The sequence below is a fragment of the Gymnogyps californianus genome, chromosome 8 (assembly GCF_018139145.2).
Source record: "Gymnogyps californianus isolate 813 chromosome 8, ASM1813914v2, whole genome shotgun sequence".
NCBI lineage: Eukaryota > Metazoa > Chordata > Aves > Accipitriformes > Cathartidae > Gymnogyps > Gymnogyps californianus.
In genome coordinates this window covers 34525535-34551700 of record NC_059478.1, presented here as the reverse complement: position 1 = coordinate 34551700, position 26166 = coordinate 34525535, and the positions used below count along the sequence as shown (strand labels likewise).

Below are 26166 nucleotides of genomic sequence, written 5' to 3'. Positions count from 1 at the left end.
ATTCCCTATTCCCCCAGAACTGCTGTTTAACAAACCAACAAGGTGCTCTTTAACATTGCTTGCTTGCTTTAAAAGACATTTGCTCCATAACGCTGAGGAATTTCTTCTGCACATTTCACTGCTGGACTGTGAGGTGAAGTACAGTATTAATGCGTGAAGCAGCAGTCAGCTGCCACACTGATCTAACCCAGGATTCAGCTTTGTCTCTATTCAGGCATACTATACTATGAGAGCAATTAAGCAGCAAATGGTGACTGTTAGAAGTGTGCCTAAACCACATCTGAGCACTTAACTTGGATAAAGTTTGATCCAAACCTAGGCAGAAAGTACATCGAAGTTTGGGCTTCATCACCAGTTATTGAACTCAACTGAAGTGTTGCCGTATCACATCTCACAAAAAAAGTAGGAAATTCACCAGCTACACTGGGTCGGAGACAGAACAATTCCACCTTTTCCCAGAATGTGTTCTCTCTCGCCCCACTTCAATCCAAAGAAAAATAGAAAAGTTACAAGAAACTGTAACCCCGTGGCTCTCATATGGCAAGCCAGGTGGCTAGAGTTCCTCCGAGCTCGGGATTCTTGATACAAGTATAAGGAAACCTTTCTCTTGTTCTTCATGATAAGTATTAGGCTCTTAGTTTTCTGAAACTTCTGAATTTCCAGCCAGAGTTTGGTTGATCTGTGACATTTGTGACAAGAGACTATACAAGCACTAGCACAGGTCTGTAGTGGAGACTGAGAAAGTACCTAATACAAGGGTTTTTGTCCTTGGTTTTCAAATTCTGACCAGGCATCGTTTAGCTCCATAAATATCATCTTTGCATATTGTTCATATGGCTGCCCAGTAGCCTGGAATAAAAACAGAAAGAGGGATATCACATCTACCAAATCAGACTACAAAAAGTTGACATTTGAGCAGCTAGATTCTCAAGCAGTTATCGTTCGCTTTCCACAAATGGCTTTCACTTATTCTTTGACGAGAATAAGCTACTGTTGAGGGCTGCTTACCTTGTTTGCAGCTTAAGAATTTCTTGGCTCTTCAGCTCTTCTGCTCCTCAGAGCTGATAACCCCCCCAAGCGTGATAAAGCACTACGGTCCCAAGGGCAAAAAAATGTAACCTAGGCTTTGCAAGAGGCATTTTACCTTCACTGAAGGGAAAGAGCTGCCACCTGACAGTTCCTTGATAAAAGCAGTATTCCCGCAAGCCGCTGGGCAGCCCACATCTTCTCAAGCCTTGCCCACTGCCCTGAAACTCTCAGGGCCTCCATTTCCTTAAAAGTGGAAGCCTCATCATCACCACAGGGTTTCCCAGATGGCGTCATTGCACTCTGGTTGGCAAGCGTAAGCAGCAAGACCACAAGCCACAAGCTGGATAATCAGATAACCCGATTCTTCCGTGTTAGAAGTTTGATTTTAAGACCCCTGTCCTTTCAAATGCCTTTATCACACCCTCATCTCCTTTAGCAGGCACAACAGTCTGGACTGTTGTTCACCACCAGCATGGCTTAGAGTCAAAGTGAGGGTGACAAAAGCTGAAGATCTGAATCTCCGTTGCTTGGAGCAGCATGTACCAAGCGGTCTTGGGGCTGGGAGTGGTTAGAGTTCTCACCTTTCAGAAACTGGCAAAAATCTTGAACTACTACTACTACTGCTTCTTTCTACAAAGCTGTTTGCACCAATCAATTAAGCAATTGCATTCAACATTTCATAATTAAGAGAACAGTGCCAATTTCTGAACAACGTGAAACTAGGAAAACCTTACCTTGTCAGGATGAACGACAAGCACTGCCCGCCGGTAGACCTTCTTCACTTGCTCCGGCGTGACGAGATCTGCCATACTAACAGGTTTCCACTTGGTCTCCCCTGCCCATAAGACTGTATGCATTGTGGACAGCAGGGCTCTTATATTTCTCTCCTTCCCTTCAATCCATTCCAGGACCTGGAGAGAAGAACATGAGTCTCAATTTATGCCTTACATTAGATATTCCAGTAGGAAAAAGTTTCTTCATTTGAATAGCAATGACTCCAAGGAGCATCTTACATTTCTTTTCAAGCTTTAGAAAACCTTTGGAAGATATTTGTCAGTCTCTACTTTGTCACTGATTTTTATATCACTGCTTGAAAGTTAAGACACACCTTGAGCAATATCTCTGCTAAAAATACTGAGTTGGTAAGGCTTATGAACAGTCATTAGATGGAATAGTCAGAAGATAAATGAAATGGTTAACTGTGTGGCTCTTTAGCAAGCTTAATCACACGCCTAAAGTAAGCTTGACTAGAACTCTGCTGTGGATGTGTATCTTTTGTGCATGTCTAGAGTTAAGTCTTCTAAAGACTCATGCTGAAGGTTGGCTTCAATACAAATCTTTTTAAGCTCTAAGTCAGAAGCCTCAATTCTCTCCACGTGCCTATTTGCTACCTGCAATCCAGCAGTCAAATAAAGCAACAGGGAGTCCACTTTCCTAGATGATGTAGCCCTCCTTAGTGGTTGCCATCTTTTAGCCTACAGCTGGGGAAGGGGAGGAGGAAAGGGAAGTAAACGTGAAAACCAAAGCGTAAACTGATTTAACAGTTCCAGGCTGAACTGAAGAAGTGACTCAATGAAACAAAATGCATCAAAGCAAAGGGAATTGTATTGGGAAGGGAGAATCAGCCTCGTGCTTCAGTGATTCGGCAGCTTGCTGGGGGGAAAATGTTACACTCATGAAGTAGTACCACATGAACCGCTGAAGTTGTATAGCTTATGAACTGGGAAAACTACTGCCCACTTGATGGCCTGACAGCTGTCCGTTGGTTACAAGTGGCTGACGTTCGTGTTCAGCATGGTTGCTGGCACACGCTTTCCAAAGGTTAAAACCTTTCCACAAGGTTAAACAAAAATTTGTTCTAAAAAATTAACTCATTCTGTTTCCTAGAAGTTTGCTTGGCTTTTGCTTGAGCTTTTCCTCTCGGTTCTGTATCCTTCTATAATTATAATTCAACATTTCATATTTCAAATGTAGAGTGGGACAGACTGAATTTCCTTCCCTTCATAATAGATCTGTAATTTGGCAATTTATTGAGGAGAGATGAGAGAATTCCAAAGCAGGCAAGATTAATGAGACAGAGGATTACTTCAATTAGCTGTGCCTGCTAATCAGGGCTGGAGTGATATGGGAGACCAGCAGCTCTGACAGGAACACTGAGCAAGGCACTGTTCGCCACAGTCTGGTTTAGGACAGAAATATAACCTTGGAGTTTCAAATCTATTCCAAAGGATGTTCACACCTCCAGGGACGGCATGAGAATTTATTATATGAACAAACAGCAGGAAGTTCTCACTTTCTGCCCCAAGGCAATCTCATCATGGGGAGAACATCCCTCATTTCACCAAAACCTGGGTTTGGCAGAAGGACTGGCAGAGATGGTCACTGCTCTTTTATCTGGTTTATTTGTAAGAAGCTGTTTCAGAACAGAGATTTTACAAACTTACCACTTTTTCTAAGTAGTATCTCTCATTCTGATGAGATAATGGAGATTCTTCCGATATTCCCCAACATCTGCAGCTTATGACTTTGTCTTTCTGGTCACGCTAGCTCACTGCTCTCTGGCATGCGAGTGGGGAGCACGGCAGTTTATGATGCTATCAAGTTTAGACACCTACTTTACGGAAAGCCAGCATGAGAGATAGCACATGGTCCTTGGGATCCAGCAATGCTGTGGAGGCTGCGCACAAAAGTAAGTGCTAAAACAGGAGGATAGCTTCTGGCACTGAATGATCTGAAAGATTTGCTCGGCTGCCTCACATGCAGGACGGCTGGTGGCTTACTGTGTTTCAAGCAGCCTCCAGCATGATGAGAACGAAAGACACGTTGAATGACTGTAAGAGCATAAACAAGAATATTGCTTACTTTTAGTTTTTCAGGGTCCATCTCCTTAGCCATTTCTTCTTTTCTCATCTCAGCTATTGTTTTGGGGCCCTTCTTGTCCTTGTGAGCATTAAAACCTTGACCAGATAATAGATCTTCAAAATCTGCAGACACTTTTGGTTTTGAATCTTGAAAAACAAAAAGATTTTAAGTTGTTATCACAACTCAGGTTTATTTAACACTGCTTTTCTGCCCAAGCCACCCCCCACACTTATCACTATAACAATCTCCCAGTGCTAATGAGCGTTCAGGTTCTCACAAAAGAGGTATAGGCTAATGTTACTTTTGAATTATTATTATTGAAGCCCTTTTGGAATACAGGATTTCCTAAATATTAGCATGCTTTAGAGTCTAGAACAGGACAACTAGTGTTGAACTTGATATATCATCAAATGATCAGCATGACTTACTTGCGTAGACCCTAACCTGTTAAGATGTTTGAGCATTAAAGCAATATTAGAAGGAGCCAACCTTTTGGATGCTGAACTCTGAAAAAGCTTACCAACGTTAGCCGGTCCTTTTCCACGTTCGTTTTGTGCTCCCGGCATCGCTGAGAAACTCACGTTGTAATTGGGCTTGTTCTGGGGAGAGGCATGAGGCATGCTTGGCTGGGCTTTGGGTTGTGCCTGCTGCCAGCCATAGCCAGCCCCTTGCTGCCAACCGCTGCCGCCCATGGGCTGGGGAGAGGGTTTCTGCGGCGAGGGGGGGAATCCTCCACCCATGCCTGTCGGCGTGGTCGGCTTACTGGCAAACGAAGGGCCACCTGCAGAGTACGGGGAAATAGGAGTGACAGTCGGCATTAGCAAACGGGATACCGACTTGCCTTCCAAAAAGGGAACCTAAACAAAATCCCCCAGGCAGGTGGCTTCTGTTTTCGGTTCTGCCACAAACTTCTGATTGCAACATCAAGCAAAGGCCTTCAACTTCCCCGTCACTGCTCTGTGAGCTGCTTAAAAGACAGCACCTGCCTTTGAAGATTGCACAGGAATTGGAGTAGCGGCTCGCTGGGGAAGGGCAGGGAAAGCTACGTGCAGCTAACTGGGAACCACAGCTGCTGTGGGTTACGGTGGCAACATCGAGTTGAGGTATGTTGAAATAGTATCTCCTTATGCTGTGCTGATGTAATACTATCCCCCAGAGTTGTGTGTTTCAGCACCTTATTACTTTAGGGGATGCTCCTCTGGCTTTGTGGTGGGAGGTACGCAGTGTTAATGTTTTATTCTTTGAGACTAACATCCACACTCAACTTGGAGCTCTGAAACATGTCATGGAAACTGGATCAAGTGCTTTTGGCTTAGTAATGAACAACAAAAATGTGGTTAAATATCCTGCGGATGCCAAGTCATTTGTTTTTAAACTCCATAACTTTGTTACAGAATACGTGTTTTAAAAGCACCTCGATGGCTCTGACATGGGTCTTGGCATACTTTTTATTTTGCTCCTGCAGAGCAGATAGTGATCCAGCAGAGGGAACTGGGAAACCTAATTCCAGAACCATGCTGGTACTGACGCAAAGGAGAAAACAAACATCAGATAAAACCACAATGGCTTGCAAAGAGCTGAGGGCAGTGACAAAGGGAAGAAAAATCTATTTACCAGAGTCAGACAAGCCGACATGCTGGGTTTTAAGGAAAACTTAAATAATTTGCCAGAACTGCCTTTATAACACTGGGGTCGAGGGTTTGCTGATCGTTTTCTGAGATAAAACAAGGAGAAAATGCTTGTCTAAGCAGTGAAGCAAACAGTCTTTTGTAGCCAGGTGCAAATGAAAATGGGTTCAGACTCCACCTTTAGCTAGTACTGCAAATTAGAGGCAGATTAGTGAGGTTCCACAGGTTTCCTCACAAAGGACAAAACCGAGTCAAGTCTAGAAGGAAACAATTCCTCAAGGACCCCAGTAGCTTTGAAGAGCCAAAGTCTCCTCCCAGGCACTGCTCCAAGGTCTGTAGCAACAGTTCTGCAGTCAGAGTTAAACACAGAGCATCCTTAGCCAGAGACTGTTTAGACTTACGAGACAGAGGTTACGCTTTGCAATCCACATAGCCTACCGAGGTCCCAACAAGTTGTTAGCAGTTTTTTTGATGGAGGATCGGTAAAAGCACAGATTTGTGAGAACTTACAGAGAATCAGGCAGAAGGGAAAGCTTGAAAGCAGCACTGGCATGCAGGTAGGTTGAGAGGACCCAGAGAGCTCTTTGTCACATACCAGGCTGTTCATCCTATTTCTCTAAAACAGAGCTGGTAATTTTTTTTATTTTTTTTTTTTTTTAAATAAGGGATGCAAACCTGCTAAACTTGCTGAAAGGGTCCCCAGATCAGCAAATGGATCCAGTGTTTGGGGTTTAGGCAGATGAGTGGGAGTGCTGTGGAGGGATCCTGTAGGACTGGTGGCAGCTGACTTACTTCCCATACCTAGGCCACCTTAAAGGGGAAAAAAAAAGAAAAGGAAAGAAAAAATAACTCAGTTTTTATCCCTATTTTACATGAGTACAGCTCTTACCCAGGGCTCAGTCACATGATGTTTGAAGACTGCTGTTAAAATTAAGTGTACCATTGTCAGGTTCCTAAGCAGTCTCAACTCAGCGTTGGCCCAGACTAATTGCACACCCACTCACAATTAGGCTCAGCAACAAAAATGTTCCCGAGACTGTCTGCGGTGACAGAGTAATTATGACAAATGGATATATTTTAAGAACTAGAAGCCTTCGGGAAGCAACTTTTGGTAGGACATACATACTCTCCCAAGATTAGAAAGAATCATGCTATTGTTTAGTGGCATCCCAGGAACGCATAGCACTTCCCAGGTCCTTCTCTTGGCTCTACACGGGAATGAAACACAACTACATGCATCCTCACCGAGCACCTGTCCCACTGCAGGCCCTGGTTTCTTGAGGAAGGAAACCCAGATTTTTGAACAGAAAAAGAGTTTGGTAATCTCTAGCCAGATCCTCACTTGGATGACTGGGAGACCAGGACGACAGGCAGCATACCTGCTGCCATTGAGATGAGACTAACTAAAACCCGGATTGAAGTTTTGTTGTATTAGTCAAAGTGCTAAGCAGCAGAAAGAGGGAACCTGTTCTCTGCAGTCACTGGTAGCATCTTCCATCTGCCTCTCCTCTCTCAGGGCTCCTTAAGAGTTTTGTGTTAAATATCCTGAATTTTTATGATACATACCTGGTTTGTTGGGCCAGTCCCAACCACCAGAAACATCTGGTTGTATGGAAACCGTTGGTGTGCTAGAAGCTAAGCAGAATGATTACATATAAATATCTCAAAGTAGTAGAGCAAAACCAACATAATCCAGCATCTAGGAAGAGTAGGGGGCAAGGAGCAGGAGAGACAGTATTGTGTCCACCTACCATTTGCCAATTAGAAGTGAACTTCTCCCCCACGATGGGCATTACAAATTTAACGTTTATTTCTGATCTCATACTATACAGAGGTAGGCGGGGAAGGACACAGATTTACAGTGGTCATTTTATGGTAGCTTTGGTCAGAGACTTTATAGACTTCTTCCCACCAGAATAATACATGGGGTTAGGTGTTTCTGAATACATCTCAACCCAAGGAAATATTCTACATGCAAAGGGCAAGGATGGAGAAAACAAATATAGCGGAACAGCCCACACAGATGTAAACCAGAAAGAACACACACAGTCCTTCCTTTAACCCTGTATCAAATAAAGCCTCTACATCTATGCAGCTCACCCTGCCAGCATTTCATTATCCGTAGACATTAGCACTGTAATTTAATACTTCATCATGCTGGGATACCATTTAAATTCCTTTCATTAGTGCAGCCAGCTCCAAGTGTGACCCAACCGTCTTATTCACAGACTTAATATCTAATACCCGAGTTTGGCAAAGCAAGGATGCAAGCAGTGCCAGCAGCACGCTACTTCCCTCCTTTGTCATTTTGGCTTTCCAGCGAGACTGTTGCACCCAAGGGCATGTGTTAGATGATCAGGCACAAACGAATTTGTATCTGAACATGTTTCAGAGAAGGTTACAACATTAAATATTGGCATGGGGGGAGAAGGGGACAACTAAGGGACATTTCAAACAAAGAGAAGACAAAAGTCCAATAAAGAAAAAAAATCCTTCTCTTCAAATAAGAGTCAAATTCAACCGTGAATTTGGCCAGGGTTACTATCAGAACTAAAGAAAGCAGATGCCTGTAAAATCACCAAAGGATGTGTGTTTTCTCTAGCAGGCTTAATATGCCATGCTCTATTTAGCTCAATTAATGGTAGTTTTGTTCAAATGAGACCTCATAACCACAGGAATATGCAGGCAGACATTCTTCATGGTCTCTTTTTTCATGTATACAAATAGCTTATTAATTAAGTATAAGACTTGAGCAAAACTAGTCTCATCCTACCACACTTCAAATTATGAATATGCTTTAAGTCTGGAGACAAAAAGCCCTTTCCTGTTTAGTGGGGTTTCTGTGGTTTAGAGTCATTTTATGGTAAGCATCAGTTTGTACTTAATGGCTCCAACACTATTTAAAAGCAGCATTTCACGTTTACTTAAATACGCTAGAAAAGCCTCACTTTCTTACCCATGTGAAAGGGATCGCTGTGCACAGTTGGTGAAGGACTTCTTGTTGCTTGAAGGAAAGGATCACCAGGGACAGCTGATGAACCAAGAAAGGAACCCAGGAGGTCTGGACCAGTTTGCTTAGGGCTACTTCCAAATGGATCAAAGGCAGTGGCTGTAAAAACGTATTTGAGAAAACTAAATCATTCATTTGTACAATGAACGTGCTTCAGGGAAAAGACACTGGTGTGTGGAGAAGAAAACCTAATACCTGCAGATACCAAATAGGAGACAGCATGCAACTGTGGGAGAGCAGCTGGAAAGTATCAGTACCCTAGCCAAATTGTAGGGGACCTAGAGAGCCACATGCCTTGGTCATGGCAACACATTCATTGATCCCATCTGTCTTTTCCAAAGAGAGGGGCTGAATTTAGGAGCAGTCGAAGTGAGTATTTAGATACTTAGACGCTTCAGATGAAGTTTCAACTTGCACGTACTACCAATACATAAATGGATGGTGAGGGACAGCCTGGAGCTTGGAGTTAGCGCCCTGGTGCAATTCCTGCTTCCTCTCAAGAGCTGAACGCAGTCCAAGATGATTTTAGGCTGTCAAAGTTATACATGTCAAGGGTACAAGGATCGTCTTTTAGAAACAGCTTTAGAAAATAACTGGTATCTTTCCTACATAGCATCACTTGTTACAAAGATCCAGTTCATTCTCAAACTCCATTTTTGATCAATTTGTTTAGCATGCTGTCTTTCATGTAAAAAACCCAACAAGCCCAACCAACAAAAGAAACCCCTATGAAGTCACTCAAATTCTTACTTGGCAACAAGTTTCAGGTAAAGAGCATCCTGAACAGAGATGCAATAATACTACTGTAAGAAAGATACAATCCTGAGAAGCTATGCATTGTGTTAATGATGCTACTCATTACTTATGTTACTCATTGTTTAGGATGCTTAATAAATGACTAGTCTTCGCTTATCCCGCAAGCTCTTATTCTTGCTTTCCTGGCTTGGGACAATTTAGCTGTGTGATGCTTTTCCTTTCTCTTTCAAGCACCAGTCTGGCTCTGCAAAGCTCGACAACAATATCCAGAAATCTCTTTCCGATACTGTTGCTGCACCTCTGCCTTGTGAGATGCGTGTCTGCACAACCTTCCCACCCCCGGGGCGAAAGCTCTCAGACTGAGCATACAACAGCCACAGCAAAATGAACCTTCTCCATATCCGAGTGGCCCAACTTCTTCCGCTGAAACTTGTATTTTTCTCCCCTCTCCTGCCTCCTGTCCTCAGTCTCCATCTCTTCCCTCCCTTTGTAAGTCTCGGTACAAGTAGATTATAACTGCTCCTGTCCCTTTTGCTTCGGAAAACACCATTGGCAAATCTGGTGTTTGAGTGTACTAGCAGACAAACCTCCCCAAGCCTGCAGGGTTTTTTTAATTCTAGCTGAGAAAGGAGGACTCAAGCAGAAATTGCCTGCGTGGCCATCCTGTGGTAGGTGCTACCAGTGTCAGCCCCAGCATCGCCCGAGCCTGCGCCTCCTTAACAAAAGGAAAAAAATACCATTTCTGTACAAGAAAGTTGGCAGGTGTTGCGAATGCTTTAAGTTATTAGTTGCTGAGAAAAAGTTAAGTAAGCATACTGTGCTCTTTGAATCAGGTACGCGTTGACAACGTCAGCTCTTAAACTGTAACATAAACCAAGGCCAAAGCAAACACGGGGAGGCTGTGCAGCTGAGCGCGGTGCACAGAGACCCGCTGTCAGATCCGGCCACTTGCTCGCATTTTGCCTCTGGCAAAACCGACCGTCTAATCCAGAGGCCTCAGCGAATCCGAGCAGCTTGGATTGGGCTCTTTACCTGTTCACTTAGAAATGATTTTCACTTGCTCTCCTCTGTTCACTTAACCCTCCAAAAGATCCCTCTTTCTAATATCTATTCAACCACTCCTTCTGCCAGCCTGATCTCAATCTGTCTTTGAAAAAACAAAAAATCTTCTCATATTGCCTATCTTGCCTGCAGAAAGGCCAGAAACAGGAGGACTGTGTAGCCATATTTCATAGTCCAGGATCAGTATCATAGCTCCAACCCCCCTAAAGTTAAGACAGAAATTAAATTCAAACTGCTATGGGCCTACCCAAAACCTAAGAGGCTTTTTTTTTTTTAAAAAAATGAATACATATTCTCCTCATATGCATTATTGGATGCATAGTAAGAGCAAAACTGATGATCTCCAGTGGCTGTCAGCGTAGGGAGCCAGCCAAACGCTTGGGTGAGCTCCAGCAGAGACTTTTAGGGAACAAACTAGATAGATAGCCTGGTTTGTGTTCTTGACTGTGAAGATGCACTACCTCCTGTCTCAGAGTAGAGGAGCTGGCTGGCCTCTTGGGATTCCTCACAGCTCTTAATTGTTGTGAAATGAGTGTACCCAAGAGGAATCCAACAGCCCAGAGCAGATCACCCAGGTGGGATTCTCAAAGCATGTGCTCCAAGTCACACACTAGGCATAGCTACTATTACCTTCTCCTACCCTTGGGGACGGGGATGGGGATGCCGAAGCTGCGGAACGCCGAGGAGTTGACTGCACAGATCCAGGTCCCCCCACATGGAAGACCTCCTCAGCAGCGGGCTGTCCACTTTGACTCTGGGAACTTGGCCCGCCAACCCCAAACAAATCATTCAGCAAGTCTGAGTTAGAGGGGGCAGCGGCGGGCTGCGAGGGAAAACTCTTGCTCATAGGGCTACCATCCAGGCCCAGCAGGTCCACGTCTTCGGGCGGAGGTGGTGCCGGAGGCTCTTGCTGCTTTTTGCTGTGTTTTGGTGTCCCGTGAGGCTTGTCACCGCTGGCATTACTGTGCTGACTGGAAAGGGACAAGAGTTCGTCATCTGACTGTTCGCTTTCCTCATGCACCAACGCTGCTCGATCCTCTGAGGTGGGGTGAGAGCTACTTTTGTCAGATTTCTGATCTAAATGACGATTAAAAATAAAATTAGGTAGCCGTTAGTTTTGTCATCACAAAGGTCCCATAAAAATCAGCTTACAAGCAGAACAAAAAGCTACTGAGAATACCACAGCAGCGTTTTGCTAGATTTTAAAATAAGAGTCCTTTGCAAAGATTGACTTAAAGTCTTTGCTGGTCTGTATTGTAAGGAGCTTTATTGATCAAGAAACAGAGACAGAGGTTAATTGACTCTCCTCAAGCCTGAAGAGTCAGCAAGTTTAATGCCCAAAGATACAAACTGAATGAGTTTCTGGGTCAGGACCAAGCATCCAGGATGATCTCCAGCCATGCCTCAAAATCCAGGCAAAACAAGGCTCATTGTAACGGAGTAGTGACATAAACCACCCTCCTAGCTGTGCCCACGAGGAGCTCTTACACCAGGTTCCTACCTAACGTGGCACTGACGCCAGAGGAGGAACGCTGCGGTCGGCAGTGCTGTGAGATTTTCAAGGCGTTCAGCATTATTAAACGGCCTCTCTGACAAACACTCTCAGTGCCACGTTCTCATGGCACTCTATATAGAGTGCAACATTAGGAAAAAGCAGCTTAAATTTGGTTTTAGCATCAAGGCGGCCTCGGGCGAAGCTTTACGCTGGAACTATGTCAATAATTGTCATATACAGCACAAGCAGGCAATGTTGGAAGAGGACGTTGTAGGAAATTAATTCCCACTCCATTGCAACATAAGGGTGTGACCAGCAATACACTGTGATCTAATGGGAAAGACATGTTACAATCAGGTCCTTCAGCCTGACTCTGTGCTCCGGGGAGGGGGGGGAAAGTTGTTTATCTTGTTCGAAGCAGATTTTACTTTGAAGACCACGTCTCCATACCTTGCCAGCTGAGAGATGAGAAGAATGCACTCTGTCCAACATTTCTTATGTTATCCTGGGGTGAATCAGTGGGACCTCTACCTGCAGCACAGAGCACCAAATAAATCAGGTCAAGCAAAACAAAGTTCAGCACGCAGGTAAGCACGTAAATTGAATAAATCTAGGCAGCTCTTACCTGCCAAAGCAAGAGTGTCCTGATGCTCCTGATGAGAGGAGAAAAGAATGGTTGGATTAATGTCTTTCGTCGTGAAGTTCTCCCACGGGGGAGTTAATTCGGTTTGTCTATCAGTAGACTGTATTTCTATGTCCAGTATAACATGAAAGAGCTGAGGATATTTGTCTGGAGAGTCACAGGCATCCAGTTCAGGCCTAAATGGGGACAAGCGTTATACAGTTAAAAAGGAAAGGATATTTCTGCAAAGTTATATAAAGTCTTTCAGTATGTGCATGCACACAGACTTTTCACATTTCATCTGCGAATATTTTCCTTCAGCCTTCATAAGGCTTTTATGCTTCAGGTTTGATTAATGTTCAGCTTAAAATACTCACTTGGTGAATTTTAGGGTGGTTGTTCCCAGGGCTATGAATCCAGTATGAAATTGAATTTGAAATATTTGTGTGTTGGTCATCTGAAAAAAAAACCACAGAGCACCAGACTGAACAAGTGCTTAAATTAATGAAATTAAAATACTTGTTTATAGCACATGCAGACAGTTAGTTAAGTCTACCTTACTACCAGTTACTACATAGACTAATCATAACTGCTATATAAGCTAATTGATTCTGCTTGTTCTACAGAAAGCAGAGCTCTTCCTTCTCAAACCCAAATATTTCCATCTGCCTCAAACCCTGCTGCTTCCATACAGCAGAGTGCCTTCACAGCATTCAGGAATATGCCTTCTTTCCCTGCTTGTCTTTATTTCTGGCATCTACTTGACACTTCAGCAGTTAAATGAAATGGGTCTCTGTTTCCACTGAATACATTGGAGCAACAGGTTTGTACCCCAGGAAAATAGAAGACCATTTCACTTGCAGTAGAGGCTTCAGTAAAGTGTCATCTGTACAGCAAACAGCACCAATAACAAATTAAGATGAGAAAAACATTCATTGGTCACTCTGCAACTTGAATATTAAGGTTTCAAACATATAATCAGGAAAATTATCAAGATCTCAGATTAAAGTGTCAGTTCGAGAACGTAGCCACCGCACCCAGCTGGTTGTGAGATCCGGGAACTGTTATGCCTGACCAGCCACACAGCACCCGTCTGCAGGGAGCAAATGAGGTGGTACTCAAAGCAAGTGGGGCAAAACTTGGTTCTTCCCTCGCTTTTTGTGCTTTAAGTCACTACAATTCAAACAGGTTATTTCACCGAGTGAGCCAATTAACCCTCATCACTACAAAGGTTAATGGAGCAACTTAGTGTATGACAACTACTGGTTCGGTTTTTGCAGATCCAAGTTTTCTAGTCTTAACAGACTGCATTTCCAAATTCCTCTTCCACAACTACAAGAGCCAGAGAACTGTATTTTAAAGTCAGTCTCAAAGCCTAGAACAGCACGGACCAATACATATTTTCATTTTCAGCACTGCTACTACGTTATGGGAAGGAGACATCAGGGTGTGCTCACTCCAGCACTCCTCTAGTCTCTCTCCCCGGTTTCCACTGTCTCCCATTTCTTTCATCTGCTAGTATTAAGAGGCTTTTTGGCTATTAAGAGGGTGGCTGGCTGACCAGCCTGTGGCTTAAATGGTCTTTCCTATCCCCATGACTGACCAATCCACACAAATTGCCTTTTTGCCCTAACGACCAAAAAAGGTGAAGGCTGCTCCAGAGCAAGCAAAACAGACACCATGCAGGAGCAATGGCTCGGTAAGGCATTCTAATTTGAGCAGAAGAAAATCTTCTTCCATCTTCTTAGAGTGTGTAGGTAGAGGCTTTGGTGGTGGTTTGCCCTGAGCTGGTTACTGATGGATGGTTTCTGTCTTCTACACCAGCTGGAAGGATCCTACACCCTGTCAGTAGGCACCATCTCCATAAAAAGATACCAGAGGCATCATGGACTTCTCCATATGCAGTTCTTTGTTTTCACTTGGCATTGCTCAGATTTGTGTTATGTCTACTGTCAAGTAAGGAAACTTTCATCACAAGTGCCATGTGCATTCTTAGACCTCATATTTAGCCATCTCTTAATTAGCTACATTGCCTCTACCGTGCCAGAAAAGTTAAACAAACTCCTACTTTTGCTTGAAGGCGTCCCCCAATGGTTGATCTCATATGGTAGACAGAAACAACAACATCTCCATGGACAGTGGCTCCCAGTGGAATTAGGACTTTCCCTTCTTGCACACGGTATTCTCTTTGAGGGGAAGAGAAGGAAATCCACAGTTAAGCTCCCTACCACAATGCCACGACCACCCACCAACCATGTCAACATAAAAGCTATCGTCTCCTTCCGGCCAAGCAAACAGAAGGTACATTCGGCGCTCTGCTTTGTGTTAGGCTGAGTTGAAACAGGAACATTTCACAGGGGAAAACAACGCAGCACTGAACTACCTCTGTGAAGGTACCCCACCGCATGACAACTTCAGACTCACTCTGGCAGTTCATTTCAACACTAGGCACTAACTTTCAATTAATATATGCACTCCTTCATTTATCAAGCAGTCTGGCAATGGCTGCAGCACAGGTATTAGACACATTACAGCAAAACAAAAGCCTCCTTGCATTAAGCTCCTAAGGACAGTACGAGATGACAGCAACTCACTTCATTCTTTCATACTCCTGGGAAGTGGTAAGGATTCTGGTTTCTCCGCTGAGAATGTCACAGAAGGGCCGGCAGCCATTTCGTTGCTTGTTGAAACAGGGGACTGGACTGAGGGTGACTGACTTGATAGTAAGTGGTTTGCAGTGAGGAATGACAGGCTTGTCTGCTATTAGATCACAAATGTATCCTATGTACCTGCAGACAGAGAAAGCCATTACTGAAAGCTCCGTCCCAGGTGACCGATTTTCATTCTGTACTTGAAGTCTACCTTGAAATCCAGTGAAAGTGCGATTCTTTCACAGTTCCAGGACTGGAGTTTCCATGTACTCCAGCATCCTTGCAGCTGGCACAAAATCGACACTTCCATTTCTGTTTAACTACAAGAACGAGAGCTCAAGGGGAAGGAAGTTGGCCTTTAGCTCTGAGCTGAAGATCATTTCTCCTCACCTTTTAGAGAGAAGGTACTGAGCAATGGTTTTTCTGGTTTACCAGGAGAAGTTTGCCTTCTATTTTACATGCGCATAGCAGATGAATTACTTTGTTAGTCATGTACTGAAGGATCATTATTATTACATACATAACACTATATCTTTGGTTTGCTCTGACAGGCAGTTTTTCCTCTGCTTAATGGAAATTGTAAAAAAGACACTTTCACAGTGTAAACTCCTGAAAGGATGAAGCTGACATAGGGAGAGGGATTCACCCAGGCCCTTTTAACTACAGGTTTGTCAGCTTTCCTGAACTAGCGAGCAAAGCTATTATAACATTTGATTTTGTTCCTCCATTACCGTTATATCAATGTGGGTAAAATGGAAGTGGCCATAAACATCAGTTAAGACCTGTCAAAGCTAAGTACCCCGGCTAATGCACGAGTACTGCTCATGCTGCAACAGGAATTCAGGAGTTTTCAGTTTGTCGCCTCCTGCCAGCACCTTCAGGCTGGTCTGGGTGGAGAGGCTGGGGCATGCAGCATATACACCCTTCAGGTCTCACGCATTATTTCGTAAAATAATAGAATAATTCAGATTGGAAGAGACCTCTGAAGATCATCTGGTCCAGCTCTCTGCTCAGAGCAGGACCAACTGCAAAGCTGTATCTCAGAACTGGATGATGCTGCTGGGGGTGATACCCAGCCAAGGATCTCCAAGGACAGAGATTCCACAGCCGCTCTGGACAACCTGTTCCAGTGCCTGATCACCACTTTACCACTTATTTCTGGGGAACAAAGTGAAATCTGAATGCCTATCTCAGCCTGGGGGCTGGGAACACATTGCCAGAACACACACAACAGGTACTCAGGCGGTTTTTAGTGTGAGAAATATAGCTCGCTTGCGTAGCATTTGGCCAGGATACTCTACCTCCTGTGAGATGGCCACAGTACAATTCCAGGTCTCTTTGTGTTCAGCAACTGCATAGCCGGGCCTGGATTAGAGAAGAGGTGACAGAAACAGAACATCGCACTGACCAGAACTGCTGAGGCTGCACGGCCGTCCTGTTAAGGAAAGGGGAGGGGGGAGAAAAATGTGTAAGTATCAGAGACATCCTTTAAATTTCAGCAGAACACTCTCCACTCTTCCTTAAACCACATAAAATAATTTCTCCAGAAAGACTAGGATTGAGACCGCAAGATGATGAGGAATTTTCAGTGCTGTGTCATTTGTTTAATACCTAGGACTTCAGTGAACAGCACCAGCCTGGATCAAAGCTAAGATAATATCCAGTAAGCAGCCAAAGCTGAGGGTGGTTTAGACTTGTTTTGAAAGCCCAGAAGTACATTTTGTCTACAAATGTTGGTGTTTCATGGCTGCTCCCAAGCTGTAATATTATAATTATTTCAAACATAGGCCTGGAACTGACCACAGGGGTCAGAGTACACCCATCCCACAGCTGCAGGCAGTCATCTAATGGAAATTTAACCTAGAAGAGTTCACAAACAAAAAAATCCAGCCCAAGGCTCCCTCATCCAAACACCTCCACAGCCCTCATCCTACAGATCGCTCCTGAACAAGTCTATGTTTTCTTTAGGCTGAGGGGAAGTATGTTTGCCGAGTCAGATTGATAGACCAAAAATACAGAAAGAACAGGAGAGAATCAAAGTATCCCCAGTGCCCCGGGTCCCTGCTATACCCAGGAACACGTGAGGTGATGAGCCATATGGACCATACCCCAGCTCTGGCGAGCCAAACAAGAAGAAGCAGCCCTTCCACCAGCTTCCACCAAAATCCAGGTCCGATGCCTGCTTAGTTTTGGATGCACATTCATGGCGCAGCGATGGGTACGAGAACCTGCTCAGTACTGCCAGCGTACCATGCCACCCAGCTCATCTCCCACTTGTCAGCGGGGACAGAAGATCCCAGAAGTCAAGACTCATTTACAAGGAAGAAGTGGGAAACCTCCTGCCCCGTCAGGCAGGCAGTCACCCTCAAAGTCTGAGACGCAGGCTCCTTGCAATTACTTATTTCAGGCACCTTTTAGGCACTCCAACCTTACCGTAGGATTTGCCATACCAGAGCTGACCCAGACCCCAGTAACCTGCTGAGCCTGAGCACATGCTCGAGGTTAACAGGCTATTTGCTTTTTTAAGGTTTAGCCCCTGCCAATTGCTTCCGAAAAGATCTCTCAGGCTCATAGAAACTCAGTGGGCTTCTGCAGACTTCTTAGAAAGTGTTGAAAAGGACTCCCTGTCCTTTTCAGCATTATCCTGATATTCATTGCTCAAAGGACAGTAAAGGAATTTGATTCTTGAGCTAAATTTCCAGGACTGGAGGCATCAAGTGCATCTTTGTCTCTGTTTGAATGGAATTTATATCCCGTAGCTGCTGGCTGTGCTACGCAAGGCAGAAATGCCAGACTCGTATGTAAGGTCTATGCAGTTTGGGATCAGTCGTTTCCTCCGTTCCTTCCAGTTTATGCTGATCGGGGCTGACAGCCTCCTGGATTTAATTTAGGCTCCAGGAGCAAAACAGAACTCTCCTTTGGGGCATTAGTATCAATATTAAAGGTTGTATGGGGTAAATTGCAAGTTAGTTATACAGAATCACATCACTCTCATGCATCCCGTCTACACGTTGCCCAGTACCGAATAACCCTTACGGGGGATTTCGCAACCATTTCACCTGTGGTGCACAAAGAGGAGCAGAAGGCAACCGGACTTCTTCAGCCAGGCCTGACAAGCAGTGACCGCAAGAGGCTTTAACAATCTCAGTTTCAGTTCGACAGAATGCCCAACTATGTGTTTTCTCCCCAGCTTCCATCAGTAACCTTCAGTCTAGAGGCTGCATTTTGTCCTGCGACTGCTTACAATCAAATGGAAAGCCATAGCAGGCTGACAACTCTTACGGTTGGTTCTCAGGTGAAGTTCAAACCTTTTTGCTACTCCTCACCTCTAGTAGTTCACTGCTAGAACGACTGTGACCTCTCTTGCTTTGCATTCCTGCTTCTCGTTCAGTGTTAGGTCTTCAGCTTAGCTATGTAGCTGCACGTGGAAGATGATGTCCCTTTCTGTGGGGGTCCATTTTATCACATTTCTTTTAGAAATCGTCACCATTCTTGTACACAGACTCCAGACATACAACGTGCAATATGACTTACAACTCATAGGTCTAAAAATGTGGTTACTTTCTGGTGTACTTACCATGCAGTGGATGACACACACGTTTTTGGGGTTCTGCTGTAGCCAGTTGTGCATGTTCTTACAGACGGCGTAGAGGTTGTGCAGACTGGGCGCTTGTCGTACTGGCCAGCTACATTCGGATACCTACAGGAATCGCACGATGAACAAAAGCCAGCTTCATAAGAGCATTAAGCAAGGTATGCTTTTATGAATGCTTTCTGCCAAGAAACGTGCTTCTCTTTTACAACCTAGAGTTACGTGCTTGAAACCTACTCCATCTCTTCTCATGCATAATTCTGCTCCATGACTTTCATGAATTACGAGGAGACAAACACAAAAGAATTCTCAATTAAATAACATAATATTGAAGTATTGTCACTGACTATACATTTTTAAAAATTTACATTCCAAGTCAGATTATTTTGAGTGGCCTTCCGTAACACTCCAGTCTCGCAGCAGTGCATTGACTTCTGCTACGTCTAAAGCCTTTGTACAACTTGTCCCTGAAAACTACAGCTCTGATTTTCAAAGGATACTGAGCATCTATTGTTCTCAGTCATTTTGTGTCACAGGATTTTCAAGCCCTATTTGACAGATATTACACTGATGAAAGGGAAACTTCTGTTAAAAAAGAAAAAAATGATATCTGAATAAGTATAGTTAAGATATGAGCCAGAAAAATGAATGACTTCTTAGAGCTGAAAACCCACAAATCCTAAAGTATGTCTAGTTACTATTCATCGATGTACTAGTTCTGAGTCATAACACTTATCTCAAGAACAGTCCTTGCAGTCTCAAACAGCACATCAAATAGCCTTCTACAGACATCTCTGTTTCATCTGGTATTAATTGAAATATCTTTTTAAAAAGGCATTTCTGGCTAGAAGAAATTTAAAGGAGAAACATCATGAGGCTTGTCCTCAGACAAAGAATTGGTTCTCTCTCTCGGCTGACATTTGGATCCTGCTTAATGAGAACCGGGGGCAGGAAGGAGATGGTTTGCCCAGATGTTCTTAAATAGCCATATGATTTCCATACCTGACCGTTTCATCTCTTAGAGGAAGGAAACGCTCCAGGTTTCATAAAACTTGAATTTAAGGGTCTCTCTTACATACATCTGCACAACATCTTATAGCAGAAACAGGAATCCCGACTCAGACCGGAGAACTACCAAGCTGTGTGTTGTCTCCAACAACAGCTCCGATGGCACCCAGAGGATACAGGGACAGGGCAAGCAGGCAGCACTGCCTAACCCAGCACATCCGTCCCGCTGTCAGCCCTTCTGAGCTGGCAGACCTCTGCTTAACATTTGGGAGATTTTTGTCTCATCTAGTATCTAATTAGATATTTGTCTAATCGCTTTTTAGACCCATGAAAGTTTTTGGTCTCCACAATATCCTGAAATTCAGCTGTGCACTTGGTGAGCACGTGCAGGTTTGCCTTGTAGCAGCTACCCGATAAGTCAATCCATGCTCAGGCTTTGGAAGGCAGTGAATGACCATTCCCTATTTATCCTCTCTACAGCATTATCCTCATCCCCCATCTCCTCCTGTCTCGAGAGCTGTAGTTTATTTCATTCCTTCTGTTGTATACACTTGATTCTTCTCTTCCCTCTTCCTTTTCTGTGCATTTTCAGGAGGGGCCGAGGGGGCACAAAACGCCCCGAGGTTCACTACGCAGTAACCCCCAGTGCAGGAACGGCCGTAGCTGTTCAGCGTTAGCTTTCTGTTCCACGGACCCGACAGCGTGTGCGCCGCTGCAGTTATGGGACCCTTGTAAAATCTGAATTACAGAGTGATCATAAACATTTATTCCATTCTTTAATAGAGCCAGAGTACTGATGCCACAAGTGATGCATATTATTTTATATCATCAATTATTTTATATTATCACGCCAATTATTTTATATCAAGCAAAAGTCTTCTCCTCCCAACCCCAACTACTTTTGCAGCAGGCTTCTGGAGGCACAAGATCCGCTTGCAGTTAGACCACTAAAACACAATTCAGATTCCAAGTGGCTGTTAAAATCAATAAGACCAGTGACCCTTTCACTGATGATTTTCTGAACGGACCTCGCGACAACACACTGTCAAGCATCTGGAAAAGCCATTATCACTTATCAAGTAAATAACAGACATTTCCCAACAGTCCATAATTATATATTTACTTTGCCCATAATTACACATCTGCCTGCTGGTTCGCAATTAGGAAATTAAATACGCACTATGTAACATTTCATTTATTTCAAACATAACCTCACCACCACTCATGAAAGACAGAAAACACAAAAGTGACAGGAATTCTTCCAGAGCTTTGGAAATAAGCAGCCAGCGCTTGTTTTACTTTAGCAGTAGGGCAGCAACAGCCAAGAACGTGACCCATCAGGGACTTCGAAGTTTGGTTTTGTTGTTTAACGCTATATTTGAGCTACATGTTTTCAAACTGCTCGCACTTCCTCGAGCAGCCGTGAGCTCTCCTCTCCTGCCAGGGGGGCAAGGCAGGGAGGAGAACAGAGCACAACCAGACTTGAGCAGCAGGTTTTAGTGTTCATGGTCCCCCCTTCTCCTCAATAGACTGGGCACTTGGGGCTTCGTGCCCGGCACGGCCATGTCAGGGCAGGAAAATGGCCCAGCAGGACATTAACTGTCATCTCCCTCCTGTGCCACTACGCAGCAGTGACCTACTTTGATCTTAGGGATAAAAAAGTTTTAAAGACAATAGGAATTAAGAAGCCTTTCACTTCAAAGAACAAGTGTGTGTCTCAAACCTTCAGCTCATCTGGCAGCCTCATCCAGAAAATACTCTTAATGTGATTTCACCTCCTTGATAGCCCATTAGTATTTTTTCCAATATATATGAAGTTCAACCTCATATTTATAATTGTTTCTTGTTTCATCTGAGCTCATGTATTGTGTTGTGCGCATATCATTTTCCTGAAAAGCACTTGGAGTCAGTATTTCCTAGCCCATAACCTGAAAGTACAATATTTTATTAAAAGATGCATCATTTTCTTCCTGCGTGTGTCAAGGCAATAGCTTACAAAGCACCTAGTCATGCTTTGAGAGTGACATACAAAGTAATCTGTTAAGCTGTTGGGTAGGGTAGGAGATAAAGCACAAGGGACGGAGGAGTTATGGCCAGATCAAGCAATATACCAACAGATGTTTAATGCGGGGCTTTCAAAAGTAGATCTGTCTTTCTCCTCCCACCAACAGCAACAGTGATGTACCAGAACCAAGCGAGACTGAAGATTCAGAGCCCTTGATATCTTTTAATTAGTCTTTCCCATTCATTTACTCGTATTTGAAGTCATGGCTGGTTACTGATTGCCACTGAGAAATGTGCTTCAAGTGTGAGTGATTGATTTACGGTGATCAGAGCAATTGCTGAAGATAGATTCAGCTACACCTCAAATTAAAACGAAATGAGGCTTATGCAGCATGAGATTCGCTTACCCTGACCGAGGGTTAAGCCTGGCAACTGCTGTTGCCTTTTTTGTTGAAGGCAACAAAAAATAATTTAAGGGGAAAAAAAAAAAAGTCATCACTCCCTTGTGGGAGAGGGAAGGAACAGGAAGTTTTCTGAAAGATTAGATCTAATCTTGCATTTCAACAGCAGTATTTCGTAGAGATTTCCTCTAAAAGCCATTAATGAACCAGAGCCTTGCAATGCTCCCACATGCTGTTCTGGTTTTAGAGAAGGAAACTGGGGCAGAGAGTGGAGGTGGGTTTTTAAAGTCATACGCTAGTGGAAGAGCCACAATACCCTCTTAGATCCAGTTTCCAGTCCTGTGCTTTGCCTGTTAAGGGCTTCTGCTTGATTAAAGCGCAACTGAAGGATTGTTCAACATGAAAATAATCTACTTTCTTTTATTGGTAAATTCTTTCAACGCGCTTTCGTTTTACTCCTTATTTCTCTGCAGCAGCTTCTAACAGCTATGTAGGAGCCGAGAGCACCACAGGCTCAACTTAGTGCAATGCCACTTACTCTCACAGGCTCCTAACACAAGCATTATGCCCTGAACTTTCCAGCTCTTTAGTCCCCATGGTCCCAGGCATCAGCTAAAACCCAGAAACGACCACAGCAGCTTAGAAACACCTATAATTCCTTTTTCATCTTCTTACATTCTGCCACGCTCAGGATAGACAGACACAGGACCTGGTGCCCCTTTTCCTAAGAAGTTTCACCCCCTGCTCTTGTTAACCTCTAGGAAGACACTCACCCGGTTGTGAAACTTGGCACTGCGATAATACTTGGGTGACAAGTTGAAGACGGTGTAGTGGTCAGGATGTCTGGAATCCAAAAACGTCCGTACATCTTCAATGTGGTTCCTGAATCCCAACTCGACGCCTTCAGCCGGAAAAGACATCACTAGAAACGTAAGAAGAAGCCAGGCTGAGCGTGCACCGTAACGTGCTCATGGACTTCTGAACCCTGGGATACTACAAGCTTCATTTATCCGATAAGCAGTACTTACCTATGATTCTTGAGGTAATGTATGAAATATCTAGCTCCCCCTTGGTGTAACTAAAAGAAGACAAAGTAGGAGACAGACATTATGCACATGTTTACGGAAGACAGCACATTAGAGGAACCAGGAGAAGAGTGTTTTCCCACAGAGACACAAGGAAAGAATGATCTTAAAACTGATTCTTTGTACTTTGTCATTATGCCTCAAGAAGAGGGTGCAAATAGCTTCCCGCAGACAGTGACCCAGCCTTTCTTTCTACATATGCAATTAACTGGATGCAGAAGCTTGCAAAAGAGGTCCCTTTTCCCTTTTGTCATTAATTTTCAGTGCCAGTTTTCAGGAGAAATCTCTAGTAGTTTGCCACTTTGCCGATCCCTCAAAGCCTCTGAGGTCTTGCCTGCATTAAGTTTCTTTAATTTATCATAGCCCCATATCGCTCAGAGGCGGTTAGAGTGCCAAGCACAGGGGACACCACCAGCAGAGGTAACCAAAGCAAAGTCACCTCAGCTCTTTCTTCTACTCAGAAGGTGGCTATAGCGAAGGGAACAGTTACACCAGCAAGAAGAGTCTCCTTGCACAGCAAAGGGAAGGCATACAACATGAGCCAACTGTCAGTGACAAAATATTTTAGCGGTGGCTGAGTAGAAGGACTCCGCAGGGGTCAATGAAGGAATCGGAGACCAAGTGCTCCACTTTCACTGGGGGGGCCTTTTCCAGATTCCAGCATGTTGATGCTCACTTACGACAAAGCTTAAGATTTTTTTGGTTTTCCTGCTTCCTTGAGGCCAAATACCAATTATGAGACAGAATCAAAGAAGTCACTTATGATTTTCACCTCCTTCCTTCATTAGGTTAGCTGGAAGTTGTGCTGTGCTAGTTAAGACGGCAGCTCAGACCGGCACTTTGCAGCTAGTGATTTTACCTGCGTTAGGCAGCTTCAGCTGTACTGTACCTGGCAACAGACTGCATGACCTTTGAAGACGTATCTTTCAGGGTATCCTTCAGGTTATCCTTCAAATTGCTGAAGAGTCTCCCTGCTCCTCCTTTCACCATATCTAGCAAGCCTCCCCCATAGCTGGACTCCATGTCTGGTGACGAGGCACCTTCAAGTACAACAAAACCAAAGCCAACATCACTTATTTGGAACAAATCCACAGAGCCAACAAACCCACTGCTCTATTCAGACCGAACATATTTACGTGCGCTGCTGCATGTGAAACATAGGACAAAAGTAGGTTTACTTATCAAAGTTATGATTTTCCAGAGATGAGAGCCGGCACATTCTTGCCAGCTGGGCTCAGAAACCGTCATCGACTCTCAGCATTGTATGTAGGTTGGCTGTTTAGCATCGGTACAGTATGGACAACCACCATACAAGCTCTCAACCCAACCCAAAGCAAGACCAGCTCTTCAGCACGCAGCTAATTTGCGGATCATAACCAAGACCAAATCAACAACCACCTCCACAGGGGTAAGAAAAAGGCACTGGTATGTACCACAGCTCTTCAGCCTGTGTCACAGCTGCCAGTTTGACTGCAGCTGGACAACTGAAGGTTGTCTTACGACTATCCATTTCTATGGATATAGGAGCAGTCATCAGAGTGATTTTAAGTCACCTAAGAGCCCAGTTGGATTTGCTTGAGTGGAAGAAGATAAAAGTTTGGGTTTTGGCGAGAAAAGAAGGAAGTTCAGGAATTCAACTTTCCAGCTGAGAATGAGAACCTTTTTGGATATTTGTATGCTTGCAGCCTTAGTACAGGGCTCAGCAAATTGCTAAGGCTAAAGCAGAGCGGGGCTGACCTCCTTGGTAAGCTTTTCTTTCACAGCTTGGAATGGCACGAAGCTGCTAAGTCAATAGGAGACTAACACAGACCAAGAGCCATTTAAAGTGTTATTTTCATGGACTGTGATATGGCCTTACACCTCAGATGCCTGCATTTTGCAATTATAATAGAATAACTATGCCACTGTCTTAACCAAGAACCGATTTGTTGCAGCCTTCCTTATTATAGCAGTGCTGTGTTAATAGCATCCTTCTTAGAGAAGCAGAAGTATAATAAATTGGATGTAGACTTGAGTAAATGTGGTTTTGTTTTACTGCAGAATTGAGCTGTTAGACACAAAATGATATTTTAACTGCTTATTAGCTGCAAATTAAGCTCTTGACTACTTAAAAGTTGCTTTCTGTTCACTAGGCCTCAACTATTTTGATCTTAGCAAACTGTAACTACATTACTTTAATTATACATTTGTTACCTCATTATGTCAGATTAGTCAGAAGACCTAGATCCTCTAGCACAGCAAATAAAGCAACAAGCAAGCGATGTAAATGCATGCCACACTCTCAGGTAGTCTCGTAATCGAGATGGCATCCGCTAAGAGTTGCCTTTCCCAGGGCACCCGGAAAGTCTGAGAACATTTGTCCTGCTGTAGAGCCATGGGACAGCTGATTTGTAAAATGAACATGCTGGTCATTATTAATTACTCCGGCACCCAGAAATGGGGAAGACGTATCATGGTTAAGGCAGGCTGGTGGCATTGCCAGTGCTCGTTATATATTTTACAAAGAGACCTTACGGCTCTCACTTCTCTGGTTCTATAGCACATCCATGAGTGGTGTTAGATACACGCTACTGAAATATTGCTCACATAATCGTCATTACCAAAAGAAATATTCTACAGGCATTCAGACTATTAAGAAACATGAAAAAACCTACATCTAAAAAAGCTCCTACTGATTTACTCCGCAGATTACCAAACCCATTTAAATGGCATTCACTCTTTCAAACCCGGAGTGAGCTATCAATAAATATGTATCTTTAAACTGGACATTCCATTGGTAAAGTGATGCTATTTATTCCCCTACACACAGAGGGTGCTTAATGCACTCTGATGTGGTCATGATCTATATGCACGTGATCCATGTGCTAGACTGGTAAAATTAGAGGCCATCTCTTCTCCTCTGCACTCTGCCAGCTTCAGAACAGAAGACAAGGCACAGGAATATTTCTTTTGCCAAACCAC

At 43.9% G+C, this 26166-nt stretch overlaps 1 protein-coding gene across 4 annotated transcripts in view; it reads right to left on the bottom strand.

Moving 5' to 3' along the window:
- DNAJC6 (DnaJ heat shock protein family (Hsp40) member C6) overlaps window positions 1-26166 on the bottom strand; it is a 38671-nt gene continuing 12505 nt past the window's right edge. The window contains exons 2-19 of one of the 4 annotated variants that reach the window (XM_050900715.1): window positions 24095-24245; window positions 23149-23198; window positions 22894-23042; window positions 18693-18815; window positions 16417-16550; window positions 15059-15253; window positions 14533-14650; window positions 12842-12921; window positions 12468-12661; window positions 12293-12373; window positions 10978-11424; window positions 8476-8628; window positions 7086-7154; window positions 6195-6329; window positions 4412-4672; window positions 3892-4037; window positions 1764-1940; window positions 1-849 (exon numbers count right to left, since the gene is read on the bottom strand). In XM_050900715.1, the coding sequence (XP_050756672.1) occupies window positions 748-849; window positions 1764-1940; window positions 3892-4037; window positions 4412-4672; window positions 6195-6329; window positions 7086-7154; window positions 8476-8628; window positions 10978-11424; window positions 12293-12373; window positions 12468-12661; window positions 12842-12921; window positions 14533-14650; window positions 15059-15253; window positions 16417-16550; window positions 18693-18815; window positions 22894-23042; window positions 23149-23198; window positions 24095-24245 (2765 nt within the window). In that variant the 3' untranslated portion in view covers window positions 1-747. Of the gene's footprint in view, window positions 850-1763; window positions 1941-3891; window positions 4038-4411; window positions 4673-6194; window positions 6330-7085; window positions 7155-8475; window positions 8629-10977; window positions 11425-12292; window positions 12374-12467; window positions 12662-12841; window positions 12922-14532; window positions 14651-15058; window positions 15254-16416; window positions 16551-18692; window positions 18816-22893; window positions 23043-23148; window positions 23199-24094; window positions 24253-26166 lie in introns of those variants that run through there. The other 3 variants (XM_050900716.1, XM_050900718.1, XM_050900717.1) reach the window with 3 other exon arrangements.